At 45.3% G+C, this 26,927-nt stretch overlaps 1 protein-coding gene across 1 annotated transcript; it reads right to left on the reverse strand.

Annotated features, from left to right (window-relative positions):
- Nucleotides 1-1,699: 1,699 nt before the first annotated feature.
- On the reverse strand, nt 1,700-21,378 carry LOC135391801 (uncharacterized). Its single transcript, XM_064622267.1, has 11 exons — nt 21,191-21,378; nt 17,568-17,663; nt 17,430-17,498; nt 9,951-10,120; nt 8,906-8,958; nt 8,532-8,640; nt 8,148-8,243; nt 7,148-7,277; nt 6,313-6,420; nt 3,405-3,455; nt 1,700-3,279 (listed from the first exon to the last, which is right to left on the reverse strand). The coding sequence occupies exons 1-11, from the start codon at nt 21,260-21,262 to the stop codon at nt 3,187-3,189; spliced, it is 1,047 nt and encodes a 348-aa protein (XP_064478337.1). The 5' UTR covers nt 21,263-21,378; the 3' UTR covers nt 1,700-3,186.
- Nucleotides 21,379-26,927: the final 5,549 nt, after the last annotated feature.

The raw sequence follows: 26,927 nt of genomic DNA on the forward strand, positions 1-26,927 counted from the left end.
TACACCCGAGCTCAGTGGACGTTGTAAATAAGGTGTTACGTTATTACTACACCCATTTAACACCCCTCATCCCACCATGTTTCTTCGAGCTGGTGTAATTTGGGAGTAAAAATTAGTTTACACCCCAGTTACACCCGGATTACACCCTAAAGGGTGTTATAAATTTAAGAGTGCCACATTCCTTCACGCGACAAACGACGACTGGCCTACATAGGCTATAGCCTATGTAGGCCAGTCGTCGTTTGTCGCGTGAAGGAATGTGGTACTTGAAAGCGTAACTCTGGATCGACCTTGTACAGAAGCGAATCCCGAGAAGATCCTATTACCCAGGAGGTGCTGCACATTTGTTGCATGAACGTCTCTATTTAATTCATAATTGCTCTCATCATACAACAAATATTTGTGTTTTGAACAACCGTAATTTACCATATAGTTTTTCTCGATGTTTAATGTGTAGGCCTTACGAGAACCACATGGAAAAGATGTGTCCATTTCGGTCACCAGAGTAGCCGTTCCACCGTGGGAACGCAGGTGTTTGCAGGATTGTAAAAGAGCGGGAAACTTTCCATTCCCCGAATGTGACGCAGGCAGCGACCTATTTGTGACTAGGGAAAGTGGACCACGTCTTGCCGGCATTCTAGAAAGCCCCGTGTTCCGAGATGTCAAAACAAGGGAACGTAGGGAATAAAGTCACTAGTCTGGTGGTCAACGAAAGTGAAAGGTCTAGTGAAAGTGGTGGCGGCGGTTCTCCGCTGGGGAGATTCCGAGGTGCGCAAGTCAGTACATTCAATGGGTGGACGGTATAGTGGAACGGAACTTTGTGGATCGACGAAGAAGGGCAAAGACTGTAGAGTCAAGTTATGCAACCAAGTGTGTGAGAGTCTCTGTGTGATGAAAGTGAACGACGATTTTTTTGTGTACCCACGAAGGAATATAGGAAGAACCCCCACTGAAGAAGAACGGCATTCGGCTGCGACCGAGGGCTCCGTAACCACCACAGCTCAGTTTGCTTGAAAAGCGATGACTGTTTTACATGCCGTGATTTATAGTAGCCTGTGTGACAGAGTTGTCTCGTAGTTCAGATTTGTGGTCTTGGCGTATTGTGATTGTTGCCTGTGTGGCATTCTTATATTTGCAGCTGAGATTTTATAAGACCGTGTGTGTATCTGATCAGGTGTAGCAATAGTAAATTTTTGATTTGTTCGTTGTTCAAACCACGAGTCCTCGTTCATCTATACGCCCGCTATCCAACATCCGTTTGATTGGCTGAGTCCGAACTTTTATGTTGCTCACAGGGCTGTATCTCGCACCCGATTGACGTGCTGTGTGACAATTACATTAATGCGAAACATTTATATCTGAGTCTGGATGCGCATGCGATTTATAGTCATGGTAGCAGCAGTTCAGCTATGTTGATCAGCATATGTATATATATTACTGTACCCTATAAATTACAACAGAGGGTTACATGAGGAATTACGATGTAGCGCTACAAAATGGTCGCGTCGTATAGTTGGACGGCGAAAAGCCGCGCAGTAAAATGAGTTCGAGTGCAGGGGGTCACGTAACTATACATCTGCTGATGCACACAGCTGATACACAAACAGTTTATGACAGTTTTTTTCCGCCAACATCAACATGTCGTCGGATGTTCCACCGTTTAAACCGCGGTACGCTGAATGAATTGAGTCCGTATGAGTGTTTTTTTTTTAATATTTAATTTGACAAAATACGTTAAAGCCACTAGAGGGCACTACATAGGGGAGGAGGGACACGAACATTGTTACACGTTACATTGTTATACAGTATGCTTCCATAAAGGAACTACAATGGAAATAATAGTGGAGAAAACACACTTAATTACTAACGTTGAAATCTCAGTCTCATCAAAGTCGCATCAAAAGTAATGAAAAAAGCACTAATACAGTAGTAGACGAAAAAAGTTGCACTGGATAATAACAGGTTGAAGTGTCACGATTTGTAATAACATTAATTCGAAAGTGGAGCAACGCAGGCCAAGGTACGCATATGAATCAACACGCTGGAGAATCGGAGGACCAATGTAATATAAATTCCTATGTGTGTGTAGGCGTGTAAACGACACTACCTTTCACTTATCGATGTTAACCGGTAACAGGTACGTTTCGCGCCAATGGCGCATTTTATCGAAATCAGATTCGGAGAGCTTGGAAAGTCCGCGATGTGACGAATCGTGCGAGAGATAACGTATAGTCGTCGGCAAATAATCTGAGGCGAGATGATATACCTGAGGGGCGAGTCATTGAGAAAATTTTAAAAAAAGACGGAGGGTGCTAATCACAGTACCCTGGGGGATACCCGAGCAACTGTACTCCAAGAAGAAAAAAAAAAGGAGTAAAATGGTGAGTAATTGCAACTTTTTGTCCCCTAGACAACAATTACTCCCCATTTTAGTCCTTTAACTCCGACGTTTACACCCTTGGACGGCAAATAGCCACTGAGCTTCGCGAATGGTCTTCCGAATTCAACAGGATACGCAAATATGTGCTCCTGGTCAATTTGATGCCATAAGGCTGTATAACTTCGCCACAGAAATTTTCCACACACAGAGAAAGAAACAGTTAACGCTTCTTTCTTCGCAAACAGTGCCCTACGTATGATCGCAAGATTTGATATTTCATTTTCAATTTCAATTTATTTTTCTTATATCACTCGATCTATCACGGTTGATCGTTTGACTCAAAGTATTTTCTTGCATGCACATCAATTGTGCACCTGGGACTCTTACAACAGAACGTCAAATGCAATCTCCACTCTGTGACATTCATTTACTCCCGAAAGGGACTATTTTTCGTGGCAATGCATTGAGACCCAAAAGGAGTAAAATTACTAATTATTTTTCCTTAGAGTGTGGGGCTAGAGCGGATGATGCGTTGTTAACAGTCACGTACTCCTTATACGATTGCTTTACTGCTGGTTAAGGCGTGTTAGCTTAGGTAAAATGCGAAAATGAGGAACCCTTCATAAACGCTTTGGCGAAATACAAAACCAGCGCGACCATCTGGCGTGCAGCGATGTCATGGCTATGAAGATTGTCATGTGCTATTTCTCGCTAACTGTGATTCACAGGATTTGAATGTATATAGAGTGCAGCACGCTATAGCGAAAGCCTAGATATTATCCAGGAAACCCATAATTCGCAGAAATTCACCAATCAATGATCTCCTTATCGGACTTGAGTATGTACTGCAAGTCAGCCGCTGTTGCCGTGCACCTTCCTCTATAGCAGAGCCTTGCATTCTGCGAGAAAACAATATACGGTGCAGGGTTACACTGGTATTGTCAAAGCCACCAGATCGTACATAGACAATACAGATTTACAGTTCCAGGTATGTATCAGCAAACGGGCATTTGGGGTGACTTACCAGAAAGTCAGTCGAGTTGCTCCAAGTAGCACGCCCTGGCAGGTGTAAAGCCTGAAATTCAGAAAGGAACAGAGTCCAAGTTCTCATCTATAGGGCTAGCACTTTATCATAGATTAGACTCGAAAGATAACGGGTGTAACAGATTATCTCGGCGAAATTATCGCTATACTCGTCTGCCTGACAATACACCTGCGGATACCACGTGCTGGTTGGAAGAGGAACGAACGTAGAACACGTATAATTCGTTTACCACTGTAAGAAAAATATCCGTAACTTTACCGCACAAGTTACTGCAAACTCTGTTGCTGACAAATGTGTCGTAACTGAAATGCTGCAAGAAATCCGTTTGGATTGCACACTGCACAGTTCCAGACTGGGTTTTCGCAGCTTAACATGCCTTTAACGTGACTCGCTGTCCTTTCGCTTATGGGAGCTGTGAAGTGTGCACTCCAATTTTTTGGATGACTTCTTTTCGGCAAATATGCCTTTTTTCTTTAGTCTTTATTATTATTATTTCTTACAATGTAGTGTTATGTCAGAGGACTAAACGACTTATGAGCTATACAATGAGTATCCACACCCATGAATGTCCATGAATGTCACAATTAGGGCGCATAGGCAGAGTGACTTTATGACTCCATAAGCCAGCAACGACTAAAAAAAACTGTGTTTATTTTGTGCCGTGTCACACAGTCAAGAAACTTCGAAGAAGGGTCGAAGCTTTAGAAGAGCGGCTGCAGCGACTCCTGAACATGCCCTTCCTTAATGTAACTGAGAAGAAGGCGCCTGTTCGGCCAAATAACAAGGGCAACACATGGTCAGTGGAAACAATTAAGCAGACTCAGCAAATCAAATTCAGCTGTGGAACTGCAGGTTGCGAAGTGCTGCTCTCGCTTCGGCACCCTCTACCGTGTAACTGCATCCTGATCCGGCGACGGCAGAACATCACATTCTTGCCTGAGCTTTGCTCCAAGTTGTCAAGACTCTTGAAAGTAAGGGGAACAGCATGAGCGATATTGAAAGAGACAGTGTCCTTTTTCTTGACGAGATGAAGATAACCGAGGGCCTCGATCATGGCCGTTACCAGGATGCCTTCCTCGGAGCTGCAGCAGTGCCACATCAGCCCGAGAAACTTGCTAAGAACGAGCGTTGGTATTCGTGCTTGGAGGTCTGAATAGCAGATGGAAACAAGATTTAGCGTACCACTTCAGCAGATCGTCAATTGATGGACAGGTGCCGAAAGATCAGACTTGAAATTATTCGATTGTGCTCAGAGATTTGTTTTGTTTCTTTCGTGAGGCACCGCCAGCCATCCGATACTTGAGTGAAAAAGATGTCGTTCCTATGGCAGCTGAGACAAGGACGTGGTTCACGGAGCTGACTGCAGATTGCTTCAAGTTTATGGCGTCATGGCACAACAGAGGTCTGGCTCTGAGCTACGCGAATCCGGACAAGTACGCAATGGCTCTCGACGTCCTCAAGCTGACCAGTAACACCATTCGCGACATGAAGATTCCATTGCAACCCAGCTGAGGCCGGTGTTATTATGTCGACAGAGGCTGTGCTGAAGTTGCACGAAGAGGTCCTGAAGGTACACGGCTACGAGTTCTTTTTAACCGGACGTTTGGGCCAGGACTGCCTGGAGAACTTCTTTTCAGGGGTCAGGCTAAAAAAAATAATCCTGCACCAACCGCATACGACGTCAAGAGTCATCCTTCGAAGCTTCATCAAATGTGAATAAAGCATCATCAAAACAGGCTTTGATCAATTCTTTTGATCATTGATAATTCGAGCCCGTTCCAGAGCGTGCTGTGACTTTCTCACATATCCCTTAGGGCCAGTTCGCAAAACCGGCGAAAGGGCACTGGATTTCATAAAAAAGTTAATGATGCTGCTTAAGAATGCTATTCAGCGGTAGACAACATTGGATTCATTTAAGAAGAATGGCGTGATACAGAAGGGACGCGAAACGGAAAGCAGAGAGGAGACAGGTGTATGCTATGAGAGGGACGCTCTTGCATCGGAGTTTAACGGATTTGACTGAATGTGTTTCAAATGTAGGATATACATATGATATGATACACCACCTTGGTTTATTGTGTATACTGGTGGCAGTACAGGAGCTTGTAGCAACATTGCGGTGTGCGTTATGCAGCGGTGCGCATCATACATAGAACATTTTTCAAATTGGGCCCGTTTTTAGGGTTGCCCGTTATACACCGGAAAATACGGTATGTAGATACAAGATGAGTAAATGCCTAAATTCTTAAAATTAACTCTCAGAATGGGAGGCAAACCTTGCTGAAAGCGATGCCTTTCGTTGTTCTTTTTCCTTCTTTTTTGTTAACTGAAACGCGCACATGCGTTAAAATATTAATCGACGAATTTGCACACGCTGATGAGCCTAGACGGAAACAGCACCGACCGGGAGAGCAGGGGGCACAGTGCTCATACCCAGTTAGAGGGTCACGTGCTTTGGAGCGATGAAGATGAATGGCGCGGGTGCTGTTCGGCTGATCAGATCGTGCTGATCAGATAAGCCGAAGAGTCGCGCTCCTGAGGCGCACTGTTTCGGTTTCGGCTCGTTTGCATAGCGAAATCCAGCTATGAATATTTCACAGTTATGCTCTTGTTTCAGGATTTTTAAAAGATAGAATGACTTTCAACAAAGAATAGTCTTGCGTTCTGATATCGCGTTTTCGACCTAAATTCCCTAATGAAAGAAGTAATGAATTCTAGGTAACTAGTCATCTTGTAGCTTCATACTAGTTCCAGCGGATGCGGGCATGGCCGTATAACTCAACTGCAAAACGACATCTGTGCTGTCGTACATCTCTTAGAAAAAAAAAGTACAGGATAAAAAACAAAAGCCCTGTATATGTATATATGCTATGCTCCTTATGCTCACATGCTTGGACGAGTCACACGGAGTCCCATCTGGAGCGGTGAACACTTCAGTCAAGATATTGCCTGGTGAGCAGCAACGCAGCTGGCAGTGGTTTAGGTCGTCATCGCTCTGTCAAAGTAGAAGAATGCCTGTCAGGAGCCTTGAGCACAGAATACCCTTTGGTTTCAGCGCGTGTAACGTTAATTAAAAGAGTCTGCTGTCACGTTTGCGTTCCGGCTAATACCTGCTCAGCGGAGAGCACATCAACCACCGTGGCAAATACCTGGTAGCTGCTGCTGAGCTCTCCGTACCGCAGCTGTCTGCTTGTATATTCTACGAAATGAACAGACTAAAAATTGCATTCTGGATATATTCGTTGCTTGGCTAAATTGTGGCACACGCTTGTATATATCTGCGAATGTGACACTGCCGTCGAGATGCGCCATTTTCACGTTTGGAAACCAGAAAGAACAGACCAGTAACAGGAAAGAAATTTTGCTGTCAAAAGCCAACGTTATTTCTATAGAATCGCCGATATGGCTCTAGCATATCTGTGATGTTACTAATGTAGCCGGAGATACGTCAGGGCTTCCGTTATCGTTGAAGGTTCCTATTATCACTGTTACTGTGCATACCTGACATACTGCACGCGGAAATTATCCTCTGTATCTAATGCGAATATTTCGTCCGGCTGATATGCGGATCACCAGTTCACCACTCACTAGTCGGCGCACATGTCAGAAGAAGTGGGTTTGATAGCGAGGCAGCTTACTGCACACCTATATGTGGAAATTCTGTTGTGCAGGAGAAAGAAAACAACATATCTGTGTTCATGCGTGACAAGTTTTCTACATACCCCGCAGTAGCTGACGTCTGGTCTGCCGTGTAATATAGCTTCACAGAAACTTGCTTCATGGAAAAGCGATCCCGGTGTCAGGAAATATTTCGGATTGTTATGTCGAGAGAGGCAATGCCAATCAAGATTTCTGTAAGTACAACATGTAGGTGCTCAGACAACGAGGTTCAGGTACGTGCACACGCGCACAGCCAGAGGGAAACTACTGTTTAAACTGCAGTAGAGTTCTCTTTTTTCTGTTCTCAAGAATGCATTGGTGTACGTCGACCATTTCTTTTTTTTTTTTTACACACGAATAGAAATCCAGCCAACTCGTAAGGAAGCATGAGCGGAATTGCGTTGGGTCTAGAGGCCCTAATATTTAGAACAGGGACTGTTCTTCTTGTTCTTTCCCAGCCTCCGTTCGAAATATCGGCAGCTTTCGTCCTGAGGCAATTCCCTTCATCTTCTCCTGTAGCGGTTCACGGCATAAAATGCAAGGAGTCTCGAAACAGTGGGTGAAGGTAGATGCCATCTTGTTTTCTTTTCGTTCTTGTGCTTGTCCAATGTGCTGGTCTCACGAACTATGTTGCACTTGCTGCTCGTTCTGCCGCTGTCACGAGTGATCCAGGTCGAACTATAGCGCGGACCCCATAACAAGCGGCAAGCGACGCGCTGCAGAAGTTGTCGTTGTCGCGTCTCGTCACAACAGGCAACGAACTCAGCGACATGCTACAAATATCAACTGGGAGTAGACGCAGAAATAATGAGCCGCGACCCGCGACAAAGCTATTTTGATGCTCGCGTGGCGGCAGTGACGTCGGCTTTGTCGCTACTGGGGTAACGATGTAAGACCATGAAATGTGGTGCCCAATGGCGCCCATGCCATCAGAATGTTGCGCAGTCGTTTATGGTCTCTCACCCTTACGTTTTATTGCCAAGGACATGAATATAAGCAAGCCCTTTGCCAATGGTGGACTCTCCTTTAACAAGCGACACGTTTTTCACACAATCTACTAACCTTAAGTAAGCGATCATGTTGTTTTCGACGCGTAGATCAAATATGCTGTCTTCTTTGTGGCCGCATTCACAGTTGTCTTGTGTATCTGCACCCATCCTAAGGCGTAAAGGAAAAAAAAATAGTGATTGAAAACAACGACCAACGTGCGGAAGTCAAAAGCAAGGTGTATTTTCAATGCGCTGGAGACTGCAGGAAAAGCGTTAATGAAGAAACTGGAATTATTTTACGGAGCGAAGCGCAAAATTTTGAATTAGATGCGGTGCAGTCTTTTTCTTTTTTTGAAATCTCGTGTACTGATATGAGATGCAGATTTCGAAGGTCGCATGCGCAATACTTGCAAGTCACAAATACTTGCGCACAATGTCACGAAACAGTGCTACGTACACCTGTGCCATGTATCTTGCAACACGTTCAGTAGGCTCTTGAATATCTGAGGTAAACGTTACAATCGCAGCACTGGTGTTGGTGCACAGACTCCGAGGCACTGCTATGCCTAAAAAGAGTGAGAAAAATTGCGATCAAGGCACGTCTTCCAAGCCCCCGCTGCCAGGGAATCAGAAAAACAATGACGACATGGAGTAACGAATCGACCTTTGTCTTTTTCTTTTTTCCTTTTTGCATAACAGCAGCGAAATTTAAGAAAATTGCATGTGTTACACATTCCTCGTGGCATTGTTGTCCTAGCATATGTTGAAGAACGCTTGAAAGCGTGAAAGATAAGGGCACTTTTGAGTGTGGAAGGAAAGACGAATGCGTACCCTCAACGACTTTACAGGGAACTTTGTAACCGGGCAATGCACATATCGCTCTCCTGAAATCGAGAAACAAGAAGGGTTATTGATTTTGTACTTAAAGGGTACTCCGCAACAGAATCAGCACAAAGGTTCTGGTATATCCGTAATCTTTGGGATACCAGGAACATGTGTAGGATATATCTCGGTCCAAAACTGCGCAGATTTTACTCAAACGAATTTATTACGAAGCGAGCGCTTCGCCTTTGTGAAGCGAGAGGGCGCTGATAGCAACACGCTGCTGACATCATCAGGCATCCGGCAAGGGAGAAAGAATGCAGGCTTGGAAGCAGACGACAATGATCTGTGACGTCACGAAATCCTTCTCCGGGCAAACCACCGTGTAGTATGGAGCTGCGTTTCTGCTCTTCGCATTTCCGTTTCCGTTTGCCATTGTCATCAGTTACGAATTAATTACTGGCGCAAAATGGATGCGAATGTTCTGTTTTCGCTTTTCGTTTTTGTTGCGGCGTGTCCTTCGTCGAATAAAATTCAATTCAAAATTTTGATGTTCCCACCACAGTGGCATTCCGTCGTCCAAAGCAGACGAAAAATGAGGCGTTGCATTTTATATTTTTATTTTTGGCTCGACGTCTCTCCTCTCCCGACTCCGGAAATCCGAGTCTATTTCCGCCGCCCGCTCACGACGCCGCGTCGGGATCGTCAAGTGAGAACTGGCGTTGAGGGAACGTTCAATGTAACCTGTTCCCGTAACGGGTGACTCCTGACGTAAAGCGGCGCAGCTTAATAGGCACGAGGGGGACACAAAGCCGCCATTGCTGTAACTATCGTCTTCGAAAAACTGCTACCTTGTCCTGGTTACACGTCATAGGAATAACTCGGGCTTGGTCCGGGCCAGACATGGAGTCATTGGGCCTGGCCCGAGCGGGTAAATCAAAGGAAGGTCAGGCTCGGACGAGGCCTGGATCTAAGAATGCGACTTGTGCAGTGCTCCCCAGCAGCTAGTGCAAAGGCCATGATAACTATGTATCAACACAATGAAAGCACTCACCCCGTTGCAAGCAGGACCACGTGCTTCGTATATACATTTGCGCCGGTTCTATTTTTCTCTTCCTTATGTAAGGCCTCTACGTGCTCTTCGAGGATCTTCAGAGTTTGTTTTCCGTCGAGATGTTCATCATTTCGTAGCTTCATGAAGTCTTCCTGTTTTCCTACCCCAATCTGTTTCCATTTTTTCCCAAGAAGAAAATGAGAAATGTAAGATCAGCAGGAACTAACAGGTCTCGTCCAAAAAACTCAGCTAGTATGCTACACACAGTATGGCATAAGTGCACGCGACCTGGTGAGTGGCTACTTACTGAACAAGTCTGAGCACAAAGAAAAACCAGCCCCCCACAGCTCTCGCAAAATCTGTATCCAAATGCGTGTTACTGCGCAAGCAGTCGGTGCCTCACGATTGGTCGGACGCCACAGGCTTGTTCGGATTGGTTGCCGGAATTTGAAAACGGGACCCCGCTCTTCCTCGCCTGCGTACTGCGTACTCTCTCAGCGGTTTCATTTTAAATTTGAACGGTGGACGCCGGGTCGGCCGTGCCTTTCGTTGGGAGGCAAGTGCACTCGCCGTCTTGTCCGCGTATTATGGTGCTTTCATCGTGTTGTACTCTTTCTCGATACAAGCATCGGTCTACGAACAGTGAATCGGATTACAAAGTGAAGTGTTGTCGTGAATTCTGGATCAATGAACACGTTCGAGCGCCGTCAGATTTGCATTGCGGTGGCAAGAAAATAGGACTCATGAAGCAGCATCATTTTATGTTTCACGTATAGCAAGCGAGGACATGATGATCAAGAAATTGTGCGCAAGTATGTGAGAGTCGTTGGGAATTGGCTGTGTCGATATGCGTGTTTTGCATGTTTGAACTTTGGTGCAGTATGCCAGGAAGCGCTACGCAATGGACTCAGTACGCTCAGCGCATGTAAATGCGTCAACCTGCCGATTGTGTCAGCGTAATGGATCAAATAAATTTCTGTTCATCACAACGCTCTTCACAGTTGTTTTGGAATCACTTTACGGCGTGCGTGAGAGCTAGTAGACCTAGATGCCAGGGGTAGCCAGTACGGGCTAGTATGGAAAGCAGAAGTCAGCAAGAGCCAGAACCGGTCAGGCTGCGAGCCGGACGGAAACACTTCTGATTGGAAGAACCCAGCCTCATCTGTCAATCTGTCAATCAGGTGGACAGACAAGGCAGGAGGTGAAATTTCACTTTCTCCCGCGAGGAAATAGATGGGAGAGAGGGGGATCGGAGTACTGCGCCACCTGTATGGTGGAGCGGGAAAATCTTGTTGCCACGTGATGTCGGGAGTTGGCGGTCATTGGCTGCTCCGTCCGTTCGCCGTTGTTACCCTCTCTTTACCTGCTGTGGAGCTGTGTGTAGTCCCGTGGGATGCGCGGCTGCGTGCTACCCCGTCTGCTCAGTGCAGCTGGCAGGGTGGGCTTGCTTTTAGTCGATTACGGAAAACAAAGAACGCCATGCTCCTCACAGTTGGTTATGTGTTGCAAATACAACCATTATACCTTAGGGGTGTCCCATGCATTACTATTGCGAATCTCAAAAAACGATCAGAGAATCATTGCTGCGCCATCTTTCGCTAAACGTCCGAAACACGCCTTTTAACCCCTCTCTGTCGTGTGCCGCCACCTGCTTTCACGGGGAGTTTCATCTGCTGTCTTTTTTTACTCCGTGATAAGGGGTCACCGTCTAAATTAATTTTTGCTGTGGGTTGTGCAATGTGTTGTCATTGCGCAACCAAATTCGCAAAAACTGCCGGAGAAAGAAGCCGCGGACTGCTGACACGATCCTCGTGTGACGTGGAGAAGTCACCCTGCATTTCATCCTTGTTTTTTTTTTCTTCCCAGCTCACGCGCTGCTTATACCGGCACGAGCCGCGCCGGCATACGTCACGAGTCACATGTCAGCGGAATAGGCTACGTCACGACGTTCCGTCATTCTCCGATACGTTCTTTCGAAAAGTGGAGTATGATTGAAAGGCGTGAGGAGACCACGCGCGCGCCTTTACGTTCTTTCGCACGAACGCATTTTATTCGTTGCAGTACAGGGCGCAGCCAAAAACAGAAAAAAAAAATAATAGATTAGGCGTCACCCCAGTGCTCCTTTAAATCATCAGTAAAGTGCACATTGTGCCTGGTTCTCTTTATCTCTCGGCGCAATTTATTGGGGAGAAATATCAGAAACCTATCTGCGTAGTTCTCTTCGTAGCCGTAGTGGTAGGTACAGCTCAACCGGTCACCCTTTTCAAATATGTAGAACCGCTAGTTTTGCGCTACTTCTGAGTGGAGTAGCGCGGTAGCGGTATTCCGTTTGTTTCGGTAGGATGCACTGCACTAAGTCGGGAGACATGATAACACCACGATGTCGCAAAGGCGAGGTGCTTCAGAAAGACGCTACTGTTATCCCTGCGACATAGTCCGTACGCGCGTTCATGCTACCGAACTCACATCCTCAATCATGTGACATGTGAGTAAAGAGATTCACTGCACTCGTATTTCCGAGTGAAAACGTTCCGTGTGATCACAGAACACATTTTAGTACCCTTTTAATTACTTACTGCTATTTTAATACACTCGTGAGGCTTCCTTTGAAGCTTCCAGTAACGCTCTAGTGTGCTTGACAATTCCTGCACATCTTTCTGCCGTTACCTTGGCTGGTACCTCGGTAGCATGGAAGCAGCTAATTTCGGGTTGCGAACGCGCACGAACCGGATATTACACTTTGAAAGTAAGAGTACCGCCTATACCGCGCAGAAGCTCAGCGAGTCTTTGCTTATGCTCAGAAAACAAAGAAACATTGGATCGTTACGTGATAATATTTCCTGGTAAATTCATGGCTCCACGCATCAAGTCAATATACATCTCCCTGTTTGTAAACAAATGACGTCAGACTGTTCAACAGCATCGCCAATTTCGCAGAGTTGAACTACGCTGGAAGCTATAGGGCGAACAACTTCACGCCCGACAGCCACGGCCTTCAGGGAATTGTGATGGTCGATGTAAGGGACGCGAACTTCATTGCTACATTTCTTTCAATAGGAGGCAGCGAGCAACTGCCCATTCTTGCAGTCCATCCCTACCCTCCCAACTTGTTTCGGTTTGAGTCTGTCTATCAACGTCATGATGTCGTTTCTCGGGCAAGGGCCTACTGGCAATTGCGTAAGGTTACAAGCCACGCCACAGCTTACCGTGCGCCAATATCTCGGTACGCCGTATGTGTAATTGTCAGACACCCTTGCCCTTGTCAGACGGGCGCACAAAAACTGAGAAAAACGGCGGCGATAAGGCCTTCGCAGTTATACGGAGATAAGGCAGGAACAGTATTCACGGAACTCTGTTATCTTTAAACTGCCTGCTCTCGAACGGATACTGTCGACCGCAGGTATTGTGCTAGCATGAAAACCGGGTGACAACATTATACCGACGCGTCTTCCACACGCATTTATGAGACGACCCCTGGAACGGCAAAGGCACTGTGTGCCTGAAGTATGGCATCGTCCTTGGAATTACGGCAGTTATAGCTACAGCCTTTTCTTACAGTCGTTCCCTCTACTGCCTTAAGTTGTGCCGTCTGACTAAAGTATGAGGTTCACATTGTAGCGTTTATGGTTGCATGCAGCGTCCTGCGTTTACGTTCGCTTCATCATGAAATCGGCTGACACAATCATGTCACTAGAACCAGTCTCCATAATAGTTTCCATATCCGTAGTCGCATTCTCCATAATCGTGCTTTCCTCCAATGAGCTTAGACTGTATCGCGCCCTCTGATGAAAGAAGGAGCAAACACTGTAGCTGTCCTTTCTCGCGGTGTCACAGTGCGCATATGCAATTTCCTTGGATCCTACTCGGCTTTTGGCAGTTGAGTTTCCTCCACTCCACTCCTAACATTTAATGCAAGAGGATTTAGAAGCAAACCGAAACAAAATGAAGTAATTCAACTGCCGAAATTTTTGGGAGTTAACTGTACCTTAATTCAAGAGACGCATTGGTACAAACCACAAGAAGCAATGCAATTCGATAAACTATTTAACACAAAGTCGTACTGGAATTATGGAACGCACAGCTCAAAAGGGGTTGGAGTTATTTTCCTACAACCAAGGAGCATAAGAGTACCTAAATTCAAAAAGACGTCGGTGGGAGAGTAATTACAGTGCACATAGCCCAAGGAGAAGGAGTACTTAAAATAATTAACCTGCATGGGCCAAACAGAGCAAAAGAATCGGGGGAATTCTATAACGACGAACTTCCGTATTATTTTATTGGGGCTCACAATTTTATACTTCGTGGAGACTTTAACTGCGTAACTGATATTAGAGATACATCATCAGGAAAACATTCCAACAGTAGTGGTGCTAGACACTTGGAGTGGGCAATACGAAAATTCCAATTACAACCAAGATGCGTGGCGAATAGCAGGTGGTGGAGGAATGGGTTTTACCCGCCTCAATAAAAAAGGGGGAAGCAGAATCGACAGAATATATATATCAAGTCGAATGGCACAGAAAGTATGAGACGTTAAAACCATCGAAACAATTGACATTTCCGACCAGAGGGGTGTCTTGTTGGAAGTGACAGAAACGGGGTTTCCGGGTTCCTAACGTCCATGAAGAATGAATATAAAGTTGCTCAATCTCCCAGAAGTTGACCAAGAAGTCAAAGACAAAATCCAGAGATGGGCCAAGGATAGTGACCATGCTTTTCATTGGTGGGATAAACTTAAAAATGCTGTAAAAAAACTGCCTTAAGGCCTAAGGGACGAAAAAAAGCGCATGAGAAGCGTGCAACGACGCACAAGCTCCGGGACCGCATGTGGCCGTTGCAACAGTTCGGCGTGGGAGTATTCTCCGGTGTGAGCTACACGTCCGCTAAAGATAACCTCGCACTACTGAGGGAGGAAAGGTGGGAGGCTTCGAAGTATATGGCGGCGAGGGACAGTCTAGAGCAGGAAGCCTGGTGCTCGCGGAGGCTCCTCTCTAAACATCTGGCGCAACTGCCCATGGAGCCCCTGACAAACAAGAGCAGTCGAGTCACCAGGCAAGGTGAAATAGCCATTGTTGCAAGGGACTTCTACGCTAACATGTTTGAGAATGGACTCACGGCAGGTGATTCCTTCTGTGGGGGACAGGCAGGAAAAGGCATAGAACTTAGCTGTAAAGAGGTACAGCAGGCTGTTAGAAGCCTGAAGAGTAGGAAGTCGCTGGGACCCGACGGGTTTCCGGAAGAGTTCTACAAACGGTATTGGGACATCCTGGGCCCCTCTTTGGTGAAGGTGCTTAATGGTGCACTTGAGAAAGGTACATTTCCAGAAATCTTCCTAGAAGGAACGGTCGCTCTGCTCTGCAAGGACCGGCAGCGCAAGGAGGAGTTGGGCGCCTTAACGTTGTTAAATTTAGAGTATAAAATATTAGCAAGGGCAGTCAATACAAGGGAATACAAGGAAATATGGAAGAGTGGGTGTCTCTATCACAGGGACCTGCAGTTAAAGGTCGAAGAATCCAAAGGAAAATATGGGAGCTAAGAGATGTTATAGAATGGACAAGCAGAAGGAGAATAAAGAGTATTCTCATGACCTTAGGGGCCTTATTCTCAAACCGGGAACGCCACTCACAGCTCGAGCGCAGATCGTCAAAAGAATTATGATACCGAGATGTGCGTACCTGTTTTCGGTCGCTTACTCTTCTCCTGAAATATGCAGTAGGATCGAGAAACCCTGCTTTTAGTTTATACGGGATGGGAAAACGCAATGGGTAGCGCAAGAGAAAATGAAGCTGCCTATCGAAGTTGGGGGCCTACAGATCGCTGATCTGAAACAATTATCACAAGCCCATGCTTTACATGAAATATATAGGAAGTTGGATGGCAAAGACATCGGGCAGCAGGTAGCTAAATTTTGGCTGGGAATAAACACAAGGCATTTTCGCCAGCACAGGATAGATCACAGGAGTCCCATGTCCGAATGGCAGCCAGCGATTTATGAAGCAGGGAAGCACACATTGTTGCAATTGAAAAGGTTAGACAAGAGCAAAGACTACAGCGGAAGCTCAGTCGCAGAATTATACATAGATCTGAGGGGGAAAGAAATAGAGAAATATTCATCTACAATAACAGCGGAGGGTTGGAAAAGAATACATAGTTACTGGTCAGACGGTAAAAGAAAAGCATTCTTGTGGAAAGTGGCGTAGGAGTCATACCAGTGAAGGACAAGTTTTATCTGTGGGCGAAAAGCCGCGAAAGGAACCGCGAGCTTTGCGGTCAAATAGAAACGGTGAGGCACGCCGTCTTCGCGTGTAAGGTACCGGCGTACCTGTGATCCTGTTTTAAGAAAAATTTGGGTTAAGTAACTTAACGTTTGAAGAAGATGTGGGTAATCATAATGGGAAAGCAACCAAAAGACAACAGAAACTTTACATGTTCATAGCAGGGGAAATATCAAGTTTGGGTAAACAGGTGTAGAGTGGTGCATGGTGGGGACTGCTGGGGTAAAGAACGAATGAGAAATATAATCAGATACTACGTACGAACTTGGCTTGGGAGGGAGCGGCTAAGGTTAGGAGCAAAAAACTTCGCGAAACAGGGGCAGCGTAAAGGGTTCAGCGTAGTGGAGGGTATCATTAAATTTAAATTGCCAGATTAGTTAAATGACTGTAGAATATGATAACGCCGCAACACAGGGAGGGGATCTATCGGAAATTTGGGGTGAGTTAATTGCAAAGCACAGGAGTGTTGGCGCTCTTCTGAAGCACACGGTAAAGCGTTACACTCAAGTGCAAAAGCAATGGGGCAGAGTTTTAGAACTGGCCTCAGTTGTTGACTTGGTTGGGGTAAATAAAGCAAATAAGTAAATTAAGGGTATAGCGAGTGGTAGGTTAAAACGATAAGGAAGGTGGGCTCACTACTTTTGTGGCTCATCTAACCAGACATCAATACAATACACGTATTATATAATAAGACATATAATATACAAATACATAAAAAATATATAAACATATAATTTATCATAAGATTATTTGATCTTCCATCATGATGCCAATACATAGGTTACGGTAACAGGTTACGGCGCGTGTAAAGGGGCCCTCCTGTACTGTTTTCAACGTCCGATGTGGGCAAGTTTTCGCTTGTCCCATCTTACAGTTAGCAATAGAAGGGATAATCAAGAAGGATATTTAATAAAAAAAAAGGCAGGCAAAGAGGTGTGCCTTCCGGTAATTTTCTGTCTTCAGAGATAAGAAACTTATCTAAACCACCAAGAAGATCGACATTCCTCGAGGGGAACGGGTTCAAGAATAGCGGCACCAAGTTCTAAAAAATGTATAAAAAATCAGCGTTGATTTGTCTGTCCCCTAGTTGTAAGTAAAGCAGTACTCCTCTTCAATTGTTTGTCAGTGTCCTCGTTGCTGCTTCAAGATGAGCGCATGTTACCAACTACCCCACTTCACCAGTTTACTGAAAAATGTATCGTACCTTAGCAAAGCTCGTGAGTAGAAGTCTTATATGTACATTCCGGAATCCACCAGCGTACTTCAGTGTAGCCTGGAAAAACAGCACACATCGTTGAAATGAATCACCAACAATGGGGGACAAGGGAATATTTGTTCTTACCCCGTTCAGAGCAGCTTCCAGATCCATTCTTGTAGGTCCTGGAAATGAGTCGTCAACTATGACGTGTATGGACACATCAAGAGGACGAGGAAGAATCTAAAAGAACGTGATAAATAATAATCGCATGAGAGGACATAGCATTGTTTCTTATTGCTGAGAAAAAGTCGTTTACTTCACATTGCGCACTGGAATCAGATATTATCAGTTCAGTAACAGTCAGCGCAAACATTTTGTGTGTTGTAGCCTTTATTCCACAAGTTCCACAGCTTGCGTTTTGATATTTTCTCGCAAAAGGACCTCCTAACAGTGTCTAATTGGTGAGTTGGCTCGCACAGGCACCTTTGCGGAGAGAATGTGAGCAAGGTCAGCATACCGAAATTGTAGTGTTTGATGACTTGTTGAGTACGACAAAAAGAACCGAGGATAGGCGATACGCAAAACCCAGCGGCCCCTTGTAGCGCTGACGTAAACCTCCGGAATTCCGCCATGTTTAAGGTTCCCTACCCGACCCGAGTAATATACACGACTTACCTGCAGATGTTCTATCGCGTGTCATGCCACACACAAGCGCTGTTTCACTATGTTATTCGCGTGGCAAGATGTGGAGTTCAAAAGAGAATGCAAGCAAGGAAGAGCGCTTCTGCATTCCTTATTCCATTGGAAACATTGGAGTGTTGTCATTTCGATTTTTGAGAGAGAATTAAGTTATCCTAGTGCAACGGCTGCTCTTTTTTTTTCCCATATCTGATATATTTACACAGTTTAATACAGTCCATTTAAGAACTATTTATATCACTGCATACAGCAGAAACATTTGGTAAAAATCAAAGCTTAGTACGATTGCAGCAAGTATCGATTTTCAATTATCCTAAGACTATCTATAGTTTCTCGAGAGTATGGATGTGCTATCGATAGTTTTGCATCACTGCTGTGCGTTCCTTTGGAAGTTTTCTCTCTTTCTTCTTGAATGTGAAGACTGATGGCACCGCAAATTCACAAACAACCCGTCTTGCATTTGGCACGTTTGGGTCAAAATCAGTCTCTCTGAACACATCTTTGCTGTGTCGGCCTTGAACTTATCTTTTCTCTTGATGGCTAGCAGTCATTTCTGTCTCAGGGAAGCTGTGGAAGGTGACAGTATAAGGTGAGCATGAAGTGAGCACGCTAAACCATTGCGGAGTGCACAGTCCAAGGGGCATATCTGAGGTGGTCTGTCTGTCTGATAAACAGTCACAGTGCAGTGACAGTTATATGGGAGATGCTCAACTAACGAAAACTCAGATTCACCGCTACATTCACAGATTCATTTCATATGCGTAACGGTGCGTATCCCAGCTGGTTTCACAGTAACAACTGCAGACCGGTAATCCAGAAAATGTGGGTTCGTGCCCTACAGCTGGCTAACCTTTTCAGTGACTTCCATCTTTCATCGTTAATTTCTCAGGAACTTGAGGCTTTGTATGTATTCCTCCTTTCTATGCCTTCCAGCCTGAGCACATCAGGTCTCTCATACTTTGATACTGTCTGCCAGCAGGTCGACAGCTTTGTTGTCATACAGAATGCAATCTACAGGAATAACCGGCTTATGACCCACAGCCGCCTGTGATGGGGGGGGGGGGGGGGCTTTGTTGCCAAACTGAAAGAGTTCAAGAACGAAGGGGTTTCGAAAGGCCCATTTACGCACGTGTCTTTCCTCCTTGCATCGTAAACTACGATCAGCATCACTATGGCGACGGCGACCGCGTGACGACGGGACAACAATAGAGCACGGCGGGGGAGTTGCTTAGCCGTGACGTCGCGTGACCCGCTTCAAGTTAGGCTCCTCCTAATGACCAAACGCTCCCTATAAACGGCTCCGCATACCGTTAGGGTGCCCGTGAGCGCGTTATCCTCCTCCGTCGTCATTGACGGGGTGGGGACTTCGTAGTGACGGGCCCGCGGCTGCGCCTCGGGGCAACCGCCATTTTAGGTAATATCTTGCCGCCTTTCGTTCGTTTGGCTCATTCCAGTATACACTTCTTTTCTTCACAACTCCTCCTCGCTTTCGGAACATTTTTGCAAGAATTTCAGAGTGCAACAACAATTTCAAATGGCGGTGTGGAAATGCACATACAATGCCAAGAATTTGTACATGAAATACAAAGTTACGGAGGTTGTACCGGTCCAACAGAACAAAAGTGTGATTTTTTCCAAGACTGCTTTGGAACTTCAGAACGAGCAGCCAAATCGGGCAACGAAAGGTACGGCACGAGCAGGGTCCGAACTTCAATGGTTTCACATATGGGGTCAATGCGGCGTAAGTACAGAGAGCAGTTGGATGTGCTCGTTCTGAATATCACAACCGTTTTAACACATCGGGAAATCGGCGTAGCTGACGTTTAAGTAACGAGTAAGTCTTTTGCCAGATGGTGACTAGTTAAATAGAAATTCTAAGTGACAAAGCTAACAGTGCTGTGAGCGTACGGAGCACGAGAATAGGAACAGACAGGGACTGACTTCTGGGCAACAGGGTATGCATGCTTGCATCATTCGCTACAAACTGTACTAACTAACAATACTGCTAACGAAAAATAGAAACTAACTCTACTGCTACATACTATAAAGAAGCGCAACATTGTTGTGCCAACTGCCACCGAGAAAAACTCAAATGTTATGTATCAGGAAACACGAACGATTGTTGGTCTGTAACCTTTTTTTGTCCTTCTTCACTTGCGACACTTCTAGTCAGTGTATCTAAATATGTTCATTTGAATAAAGCTGTAATTTTTGCATTTTCGTGTCCTTGCAGGGTGACACTCGAGACAATACACCCTTTTATTGATGGTGTAATGTCTCCAAGGGGTGTACATTTACACCTAGAAGGGTGTTAGTTATCGAACCCTCCAAAACACCCAAAAGGGTACAATACACTGGACTAAAAACACCCTTTCTGAAGGGTGTATTTTCTTCTTGTGGGTGTTCATTTACACACTAAAGGGTGTTAGTTATCGTATCGCGTGACTGCACCCTAAAGGGTGTTTAGAATTTAAGAGTGTAGAGGCGCTGCAGTTTTTGGATTCCCACAAGGACAGTCACATTTCTGAAAAAAGTTTGCTGGCGTTCGTCTGCAAACGTACCTCAAGTGCGCGGACGAAAAGAGTGTACAAAGTTCGTACAGTAGCAAAACCTGTGCGGTTGTCAGCCTAACTATGAGCCAGTGTTGATAACATAACTATTCCCTGTATTTTGTACATTTCTTGCCTGCTGTGCAGTAGTAGAAAAAAGGGAGTAAAAAGGGAATCAAATGATGCTCGGACGCCTCGCGAACTGACAGGCGGTGCAACAACACCCTTCCATGACCGTATTTAATTAGGGAAATAGACCAGTGAAGGGAACACCCGCAGGAAGGGGGTCGGGGAACACCCTTAAGGAGGGGAGTCAGAGGAACACCCTTACAAGGGGTGCAGCCTAAACACCCAATGGGAGTGATATGTGTGATGAACGTGAACACCCCCAAGGGAGGTTCCCATGCTCCCTTTATTCTGAGAGCGTATACGAAGCCTTTAAAATACCCGAAGTAGTACTGAGACCCGGTAACGGAACACGGAGAACTTTCAAGACGGTCACCTCAACAGATAACTTACCGGACTCCCCTGCACTGAAAATGTATGACACCATGCGAAGAACGCCGCAGCGAGGAACGCCTCTCTGAACATGCTGCCTTCTGCTTGCGTGCGACAATTAATTGTACCGAGGCAGGCTCCGTTCAGAAACGGTGTAGATGAACTGACTGCAGGGAACAACTGACTTATAAGCAAAGTCCCAGAGGGAGGGCCTGTTGTGTGACCTACTTAACAACTGAAAACAACAACGTGTCATATCTCCCACTTGAAGATAACTGTTCCTCGTAATGTACCATATTTATATGTGTCGCGATATCAGCCTTACGTAGGTACGACAAAAGAGCAAACTGTGTTATAACAGTGCGATGTGTCGGGCAATGGAAAGTCTATGCTTCCATTCGAACATAATATCTTACCTGTCGAAAACTCCACATGACGAGAGAGTTACATTCACTTTTCATGTGAGTTATGCCGCCCCGGTCGAGTTTCTTCCAAGACACAGGAGTAACAATTGGGACTGGTGTACTTATAAAGGGGGAAAACGGAGTTTTTTCCGCTTTTTAAGTACACCAGTCCCAGTTGTTACTTCTGTGTTTTGTGTACCAGGCAGTCCTTTTTATCGTTCTCTTCCAAGACCGCTGTTTGCAATGTGTGAACAATATGCGTATTTCACTGGTGTCATCACGCACAGTGTTTTAGCGAACATAGAAGGAACAGCATATGTTTTAAATAACGGCGACTCTCGTCCTGAGTCTGTTCTCTCAGCACATGCAAACGTTTGTTTGTATATTTTGGCGCGACCGAACCGGAACAAACCGGAACGCAATCCAAGCAACGCTAACCCGAACCGAACCCGTATATTTTGGGGTTCGACACCCTGTTTTCAATTACTGTACAACCGTCGTTATGTCCCATGCCGTGTCATTACTTTCACGTTAATGGGAGACTTCGCAAGGATTCGAAAAAAAAAAAAAATAGGTGAGCATCATTCCGAACACGTACCGCTCCCATGATACCGAATGCAACATTGGCATTCATTTTGTGCGACTAATTAATTCGTAAGCGATGACGATACCAAACCGAAAGGAAAATGCAAAGCGCAGAGCGGTTCGCCCAGAGGAAGTTACGGTGACGTCACTAGGCATTGTTGTCTGCTACGAACGCTACGAGGCTTGCATTCTTCAATGCCGGATGACGTCAGCAGTGCAGCACTTTCAGTGCCCTCTTGCTTCACAGAGGCGAAGCGCTCACTTCGTAATAATTCGTTCTAATAAAATGTGCGCACTTTGGGAACGCCATATTTCGTATGTGTGTTCCTGACACCCCAAGGGTTACTGCTATGTCACAATCTTTGTGGTGGTTTTGTTGCGTTACATATTTATCGCAGTGACGCAACATACGTCACATGCATGTGCATGCAACATAATGGTGGTCTTCAGCTGGTTACTTCCGATCGCCCTAGAACACTTTAGAGCGCTCTCGGGCAACGTTTCATCTTCGACTGGCCGAAACACAGCGTTTCTCACTGCATTCGGCTGTTTCATTTGGAGATCTTTCCTCCGAGTCTCTGGATGGCTGTCACCAAGGCCGTCGGCTCATTTGCCAAATCTGTATGGGCTCCGATCTCGCGGCTGCGCAGGCTTCCGCTGAGTTGTATTTTTGTTGCGCCATGAATTGCCATGATCTGCATTTTGCGTCGCCGTGAACGCCGGTAAAGACAATGCGTTTTGTTGGTGCCTGCTTCATTTCCAGGCCAAGGTCGCGGATAGATAGAGCATTCGTGGAAGATTCTCTCGTGTTCCCTTGACCAGAACTCTCGGCTGAAAGGGTATAGTGATTGTATTGTGTAGACCTCTCGCACAAAATTCTTAAGTGGTAACGCAACTGCCAACAAGTGGGCGTACATGTGGTGACAGAATGCACAATCGCGATTCGGAGAACTGCGGGAGAAAGGATTATTCCGCAAACTCCAGCAATAATTAAATTCATGCACAATAGCAGAAGTTGGTCCCGCAAATTTTATCGGAGCGATGACAGCTTAACGACATGTGAATGTCATGTATCCCGAATACGTCCGCAGGGTAGCCGTCCAGCCGGGCACAACATATCCACACGTGTGTACTGCACTTGATTCCAAATTGTGTCAGGAGGCAGTACAACCTTGACACGTAGTTCTTGTAAACAAATTCCTTGCGAAATATGTTCTGTGAAGGAATGGCTACATATATCGCCTCTACAGTGTCACTAAGTTGTCGGTCTAATCGTTACTCTCCTTAAAGGGACAATGAAATTGCCCGAACCTCGTTTTTCTTTTCGTTTTTTTGCTGGAAACTGTTCTTCCCGCCGAGGAACTAATTGCCAGAATTTTTTGCCGGGCGAAGTCGCTCGGCTCTGTCAGAAGCGCGCGCTTGAAGTGACTCTTCCGTATTCCTGACTGATCTCTATGTATAAAGGCTGGATCGGGCATAGGAGAAGGGCTCGTGGGGGAGAAGCACGCATTCGTGCCGCCATGTTGGGAGACCCTAAAGCGCTGTGTGTGCTCATAGAAAACAATGGGAGGCAACAGAGATTGTGAGTATTTATTGCGCTGCAGGCGTTGATCGTTGTTTGTCGTCACACAATTTTGTAAGGTGCCCGTATACTGATGTATCCTAACAGTGTTTCACAGGTGTCCTGCCGTTCGATTCTTAATTCCGTTATGTTTTACATTCCGAAACTAGACCGTCACTGCGGTACAGCGCTAGGGATTGTGCTACAGCACATTTCTCAGCCAATATTAACAGACAGATATACTAATATTTGCGAATATTAACAAGAGATTAACATAATCTCTCGTGCTGCGTTCTGGACAAAAATTGTTCCACAAAGAACGGTCCTAGAAACGATATACCCGCATGGCAGAAAGAAATCGCCCCGTAGAATCACAGCCGTTGTCTTAGACAGGCGTATGCGTTTAGTGTGATTTATATCAAGAACGACAGTGGTGTCTTCTACGTAATGCCTCGCAAACATGAACACACCGAAGCATCCCAAACAATTACTTCACGCAATCAGATCATGATTAGGCCAGTTAATCTAGGTATTGATGTAAGCTTAATCACGTTACTTAGTAAGTGGTAACACCTCCTTGAGACACAAGACTTATCTACTTTTGAAGCACAGCACTTTTTTTTCTTCCTTCATTTGCTCTGATTATTTGCAGGTGAAATTGAATGTCCTTCTCGCGTACTCATACGCTTTTGCTGAATAGAACTGCAGCGTGAACAAAGCTGCGTAGGGACGGGGGCCTGCCATTCACTGCTGACGTAGTTATGCTTGTGATGTGGAGCACGTTGCAAAAAATGCAGCTGCACATCTGAAACTCCAATAATTATCATCGTCATCTAAAAGGGAGTGTGGTAGCACTGCCGTGAAACCAACCACGATTTCTGACGATCTTCTATGACACTTTCCGCAGTTTGCACACTTTTCTTCAGCGTCGGTCTCTCTCATAGGAGTTACTTTGCATTAACAGTGACTCCCATCTTACATTTTACGGTTTCCAAACTGCAACATGACGATTTGGAGTTTGAAACTGGAGCCCTGGTGTACACTGTCTCTGAAATTATACCAACTGAATCATGTAAAACGTGATGTTTAGTGGAAGAAGGCTTTCTTGATTGTGCATTCTGCGTGACAACAACAACAACAACTTTATTTTCGGCCTTCTACATGCTTTTGTAAAGAAGATAAGTGATGTTATGCTCTATGAATAAAGAGAATATACATTTTTCAAGTTCAACATTTATTCTGGCATATACGCATTTCAAGATACAATGAATGTGCAGGGAAGTGACAAAACAATACGTTTATTGTTTTTTGACCTCCCTTCAATGACAATATATATCTCAGGAATGACAATGTACAGGTACACTATCTAAATTTGTTCCACCAAATTTTCATACATGCTGAATTTTAAAATTTTGTTTTTCTGCCTATGTGTTCAGTGTATTACAAATTGCTTAATGCGAACAACACTTTGTTAATTTCAAGCTTTTTGCTCCCATCTAAGATATTTCTGTCCTGAAGGAACCGCCACTTCGACACCATAAAATATTCAGTAGCTTTCACTCTGGCAGGCCCTGCCACTGCAAATTTCCTGAATTGAAATCCTTCAAACTGTGTCATAATCTTAAATACGTCAATACTTTTGCAAGTAGTTGACGTGCTGGAGGACACTCCTCCTGCAGCTAAGGCACACAGACAACTACAGAGAGTTCCAAGAGGCCGAAGGTAAACCTACAGCTGCATGAGTGTGATCAACAGCAGTGCATTCTCAAGAAATAATTTTCATCTTATAGCATATATGTGCATGCCTAATAACTGAAACAATGATCACAATTCCACAACAAGTTTTAATTCCTGCGGGTGTATAGGTTGGTTAGATCTACAACAGTTACTACAAGGTATTATATACTATGAATACCTTTAAAAATCTCATGTGACACATGTGCTTTTACTTTTTGGAGGTGCTGCGGCGATCGAGGTTTCTGGGCACTGCTCAGGTTTTGCACCCATTTCTTGCGAATGTCGAGGCAGCTGTGAAGGAGAGACCATTGGTTAGGATGCAACCAGTTAAAAATAAATATGTTGTTTCGTAAAAGCATTGCATAAATGTTTAAAACATCAGTTTAAAACAGGGTTTACAATCTCGATATCTTTTAAAAATTTCAACGTTTAAAGGCTGTTCTAAAGAGAATTATAGCTTCATCACCAAGACACAATGCTCATCTTCACTCATCTTCAACGTCTAGCCAACTATAGATGGAGGGCACTCTGTTCTACATTATCTCCATACACACCTACGGGACATGTCTGGCGGATCATCAAGGGCCTAAGCTCCCCGGTTGAACAAGTTAAGCCGTTTGGAGCACTGGCCGTTCATCAGGGCACGACCGAAAAATCTCTTGGGGAAGACTTTTGTAGGCTTTTTATTAGGTCCTCAGACGCGTCATGCACAACATCCCACAGGGACTCGGCAAAGCCGAGTATAGGGGGTTTTATTTTACACCGCCAGCTGAAGACCCTTATATGGACAGTGACATCACTATACATGAATTGGAGGCTGCCATCCACGTGTCCAGGAAGCGGTCACTTCCAGGGCCGGATGGGGTCTCATACAAAGCTATAGCCTCCTTGGGATCGACGTCGCGCACTTTACTTTTGAATTTGATCAACGACTCTTGGAGACACGGCTTTGTCCCTCCGTCATGGAAGACGTCGCAAGTTGTGCCAGTCCTGAAGCCTTGAAAATCACCTAGAGAGTTGACGTCATTTCGGCCCATTAGTCTTACAAGCTGCTTGTGTAAGACCATGGAAAGGATTATCCTACGCCGAATAGAGTGGTTCTTAGAGTTTCGGCGTCTGCTTCCTCCCGAAATGGCAGGTTTCAGAAAGGCTCGGACCTCGATAGACTGCATCACAAACTTGGTCACTCACATTGAAGAAGCTAGATTTCGGGGTGAGCATACAGCAGCTGTTTTCTTGGACATAAAGAGAACATATGATACGACGAGCTATAACCATGCCCTTTACGACCTATACAATTTCAACGTCACTGGCCGGGCTCTTCGCTGGATTGCTGCTTTTCTTAATGGTCGGTCTGTTTCCGTGAGAACAGCAAAAGGCGCGCCCAGGTGATGCCCATTTATTTCACCAAAGGCGACGCGGGGCGAATGCTGAACGAGTTCAAATAAGGAATGTGCAACACCTCCTGGAT

This window comes from Ornithodoros turicata, chromosome 4 (assembly GCF_037126465.1).
Source record: "Ornithodoros turicata isolate Travis chromosome 4, ASM3712646v1, whole genome shotgun sequence".
Classification (NCBI taxonomy): domain Eukaryota; kingdom Metazoa; phylum Arthropoda; class Arachnida; order Ixodida; family Argasidae; genus Ornithodoros; species Ornithodoros turicata.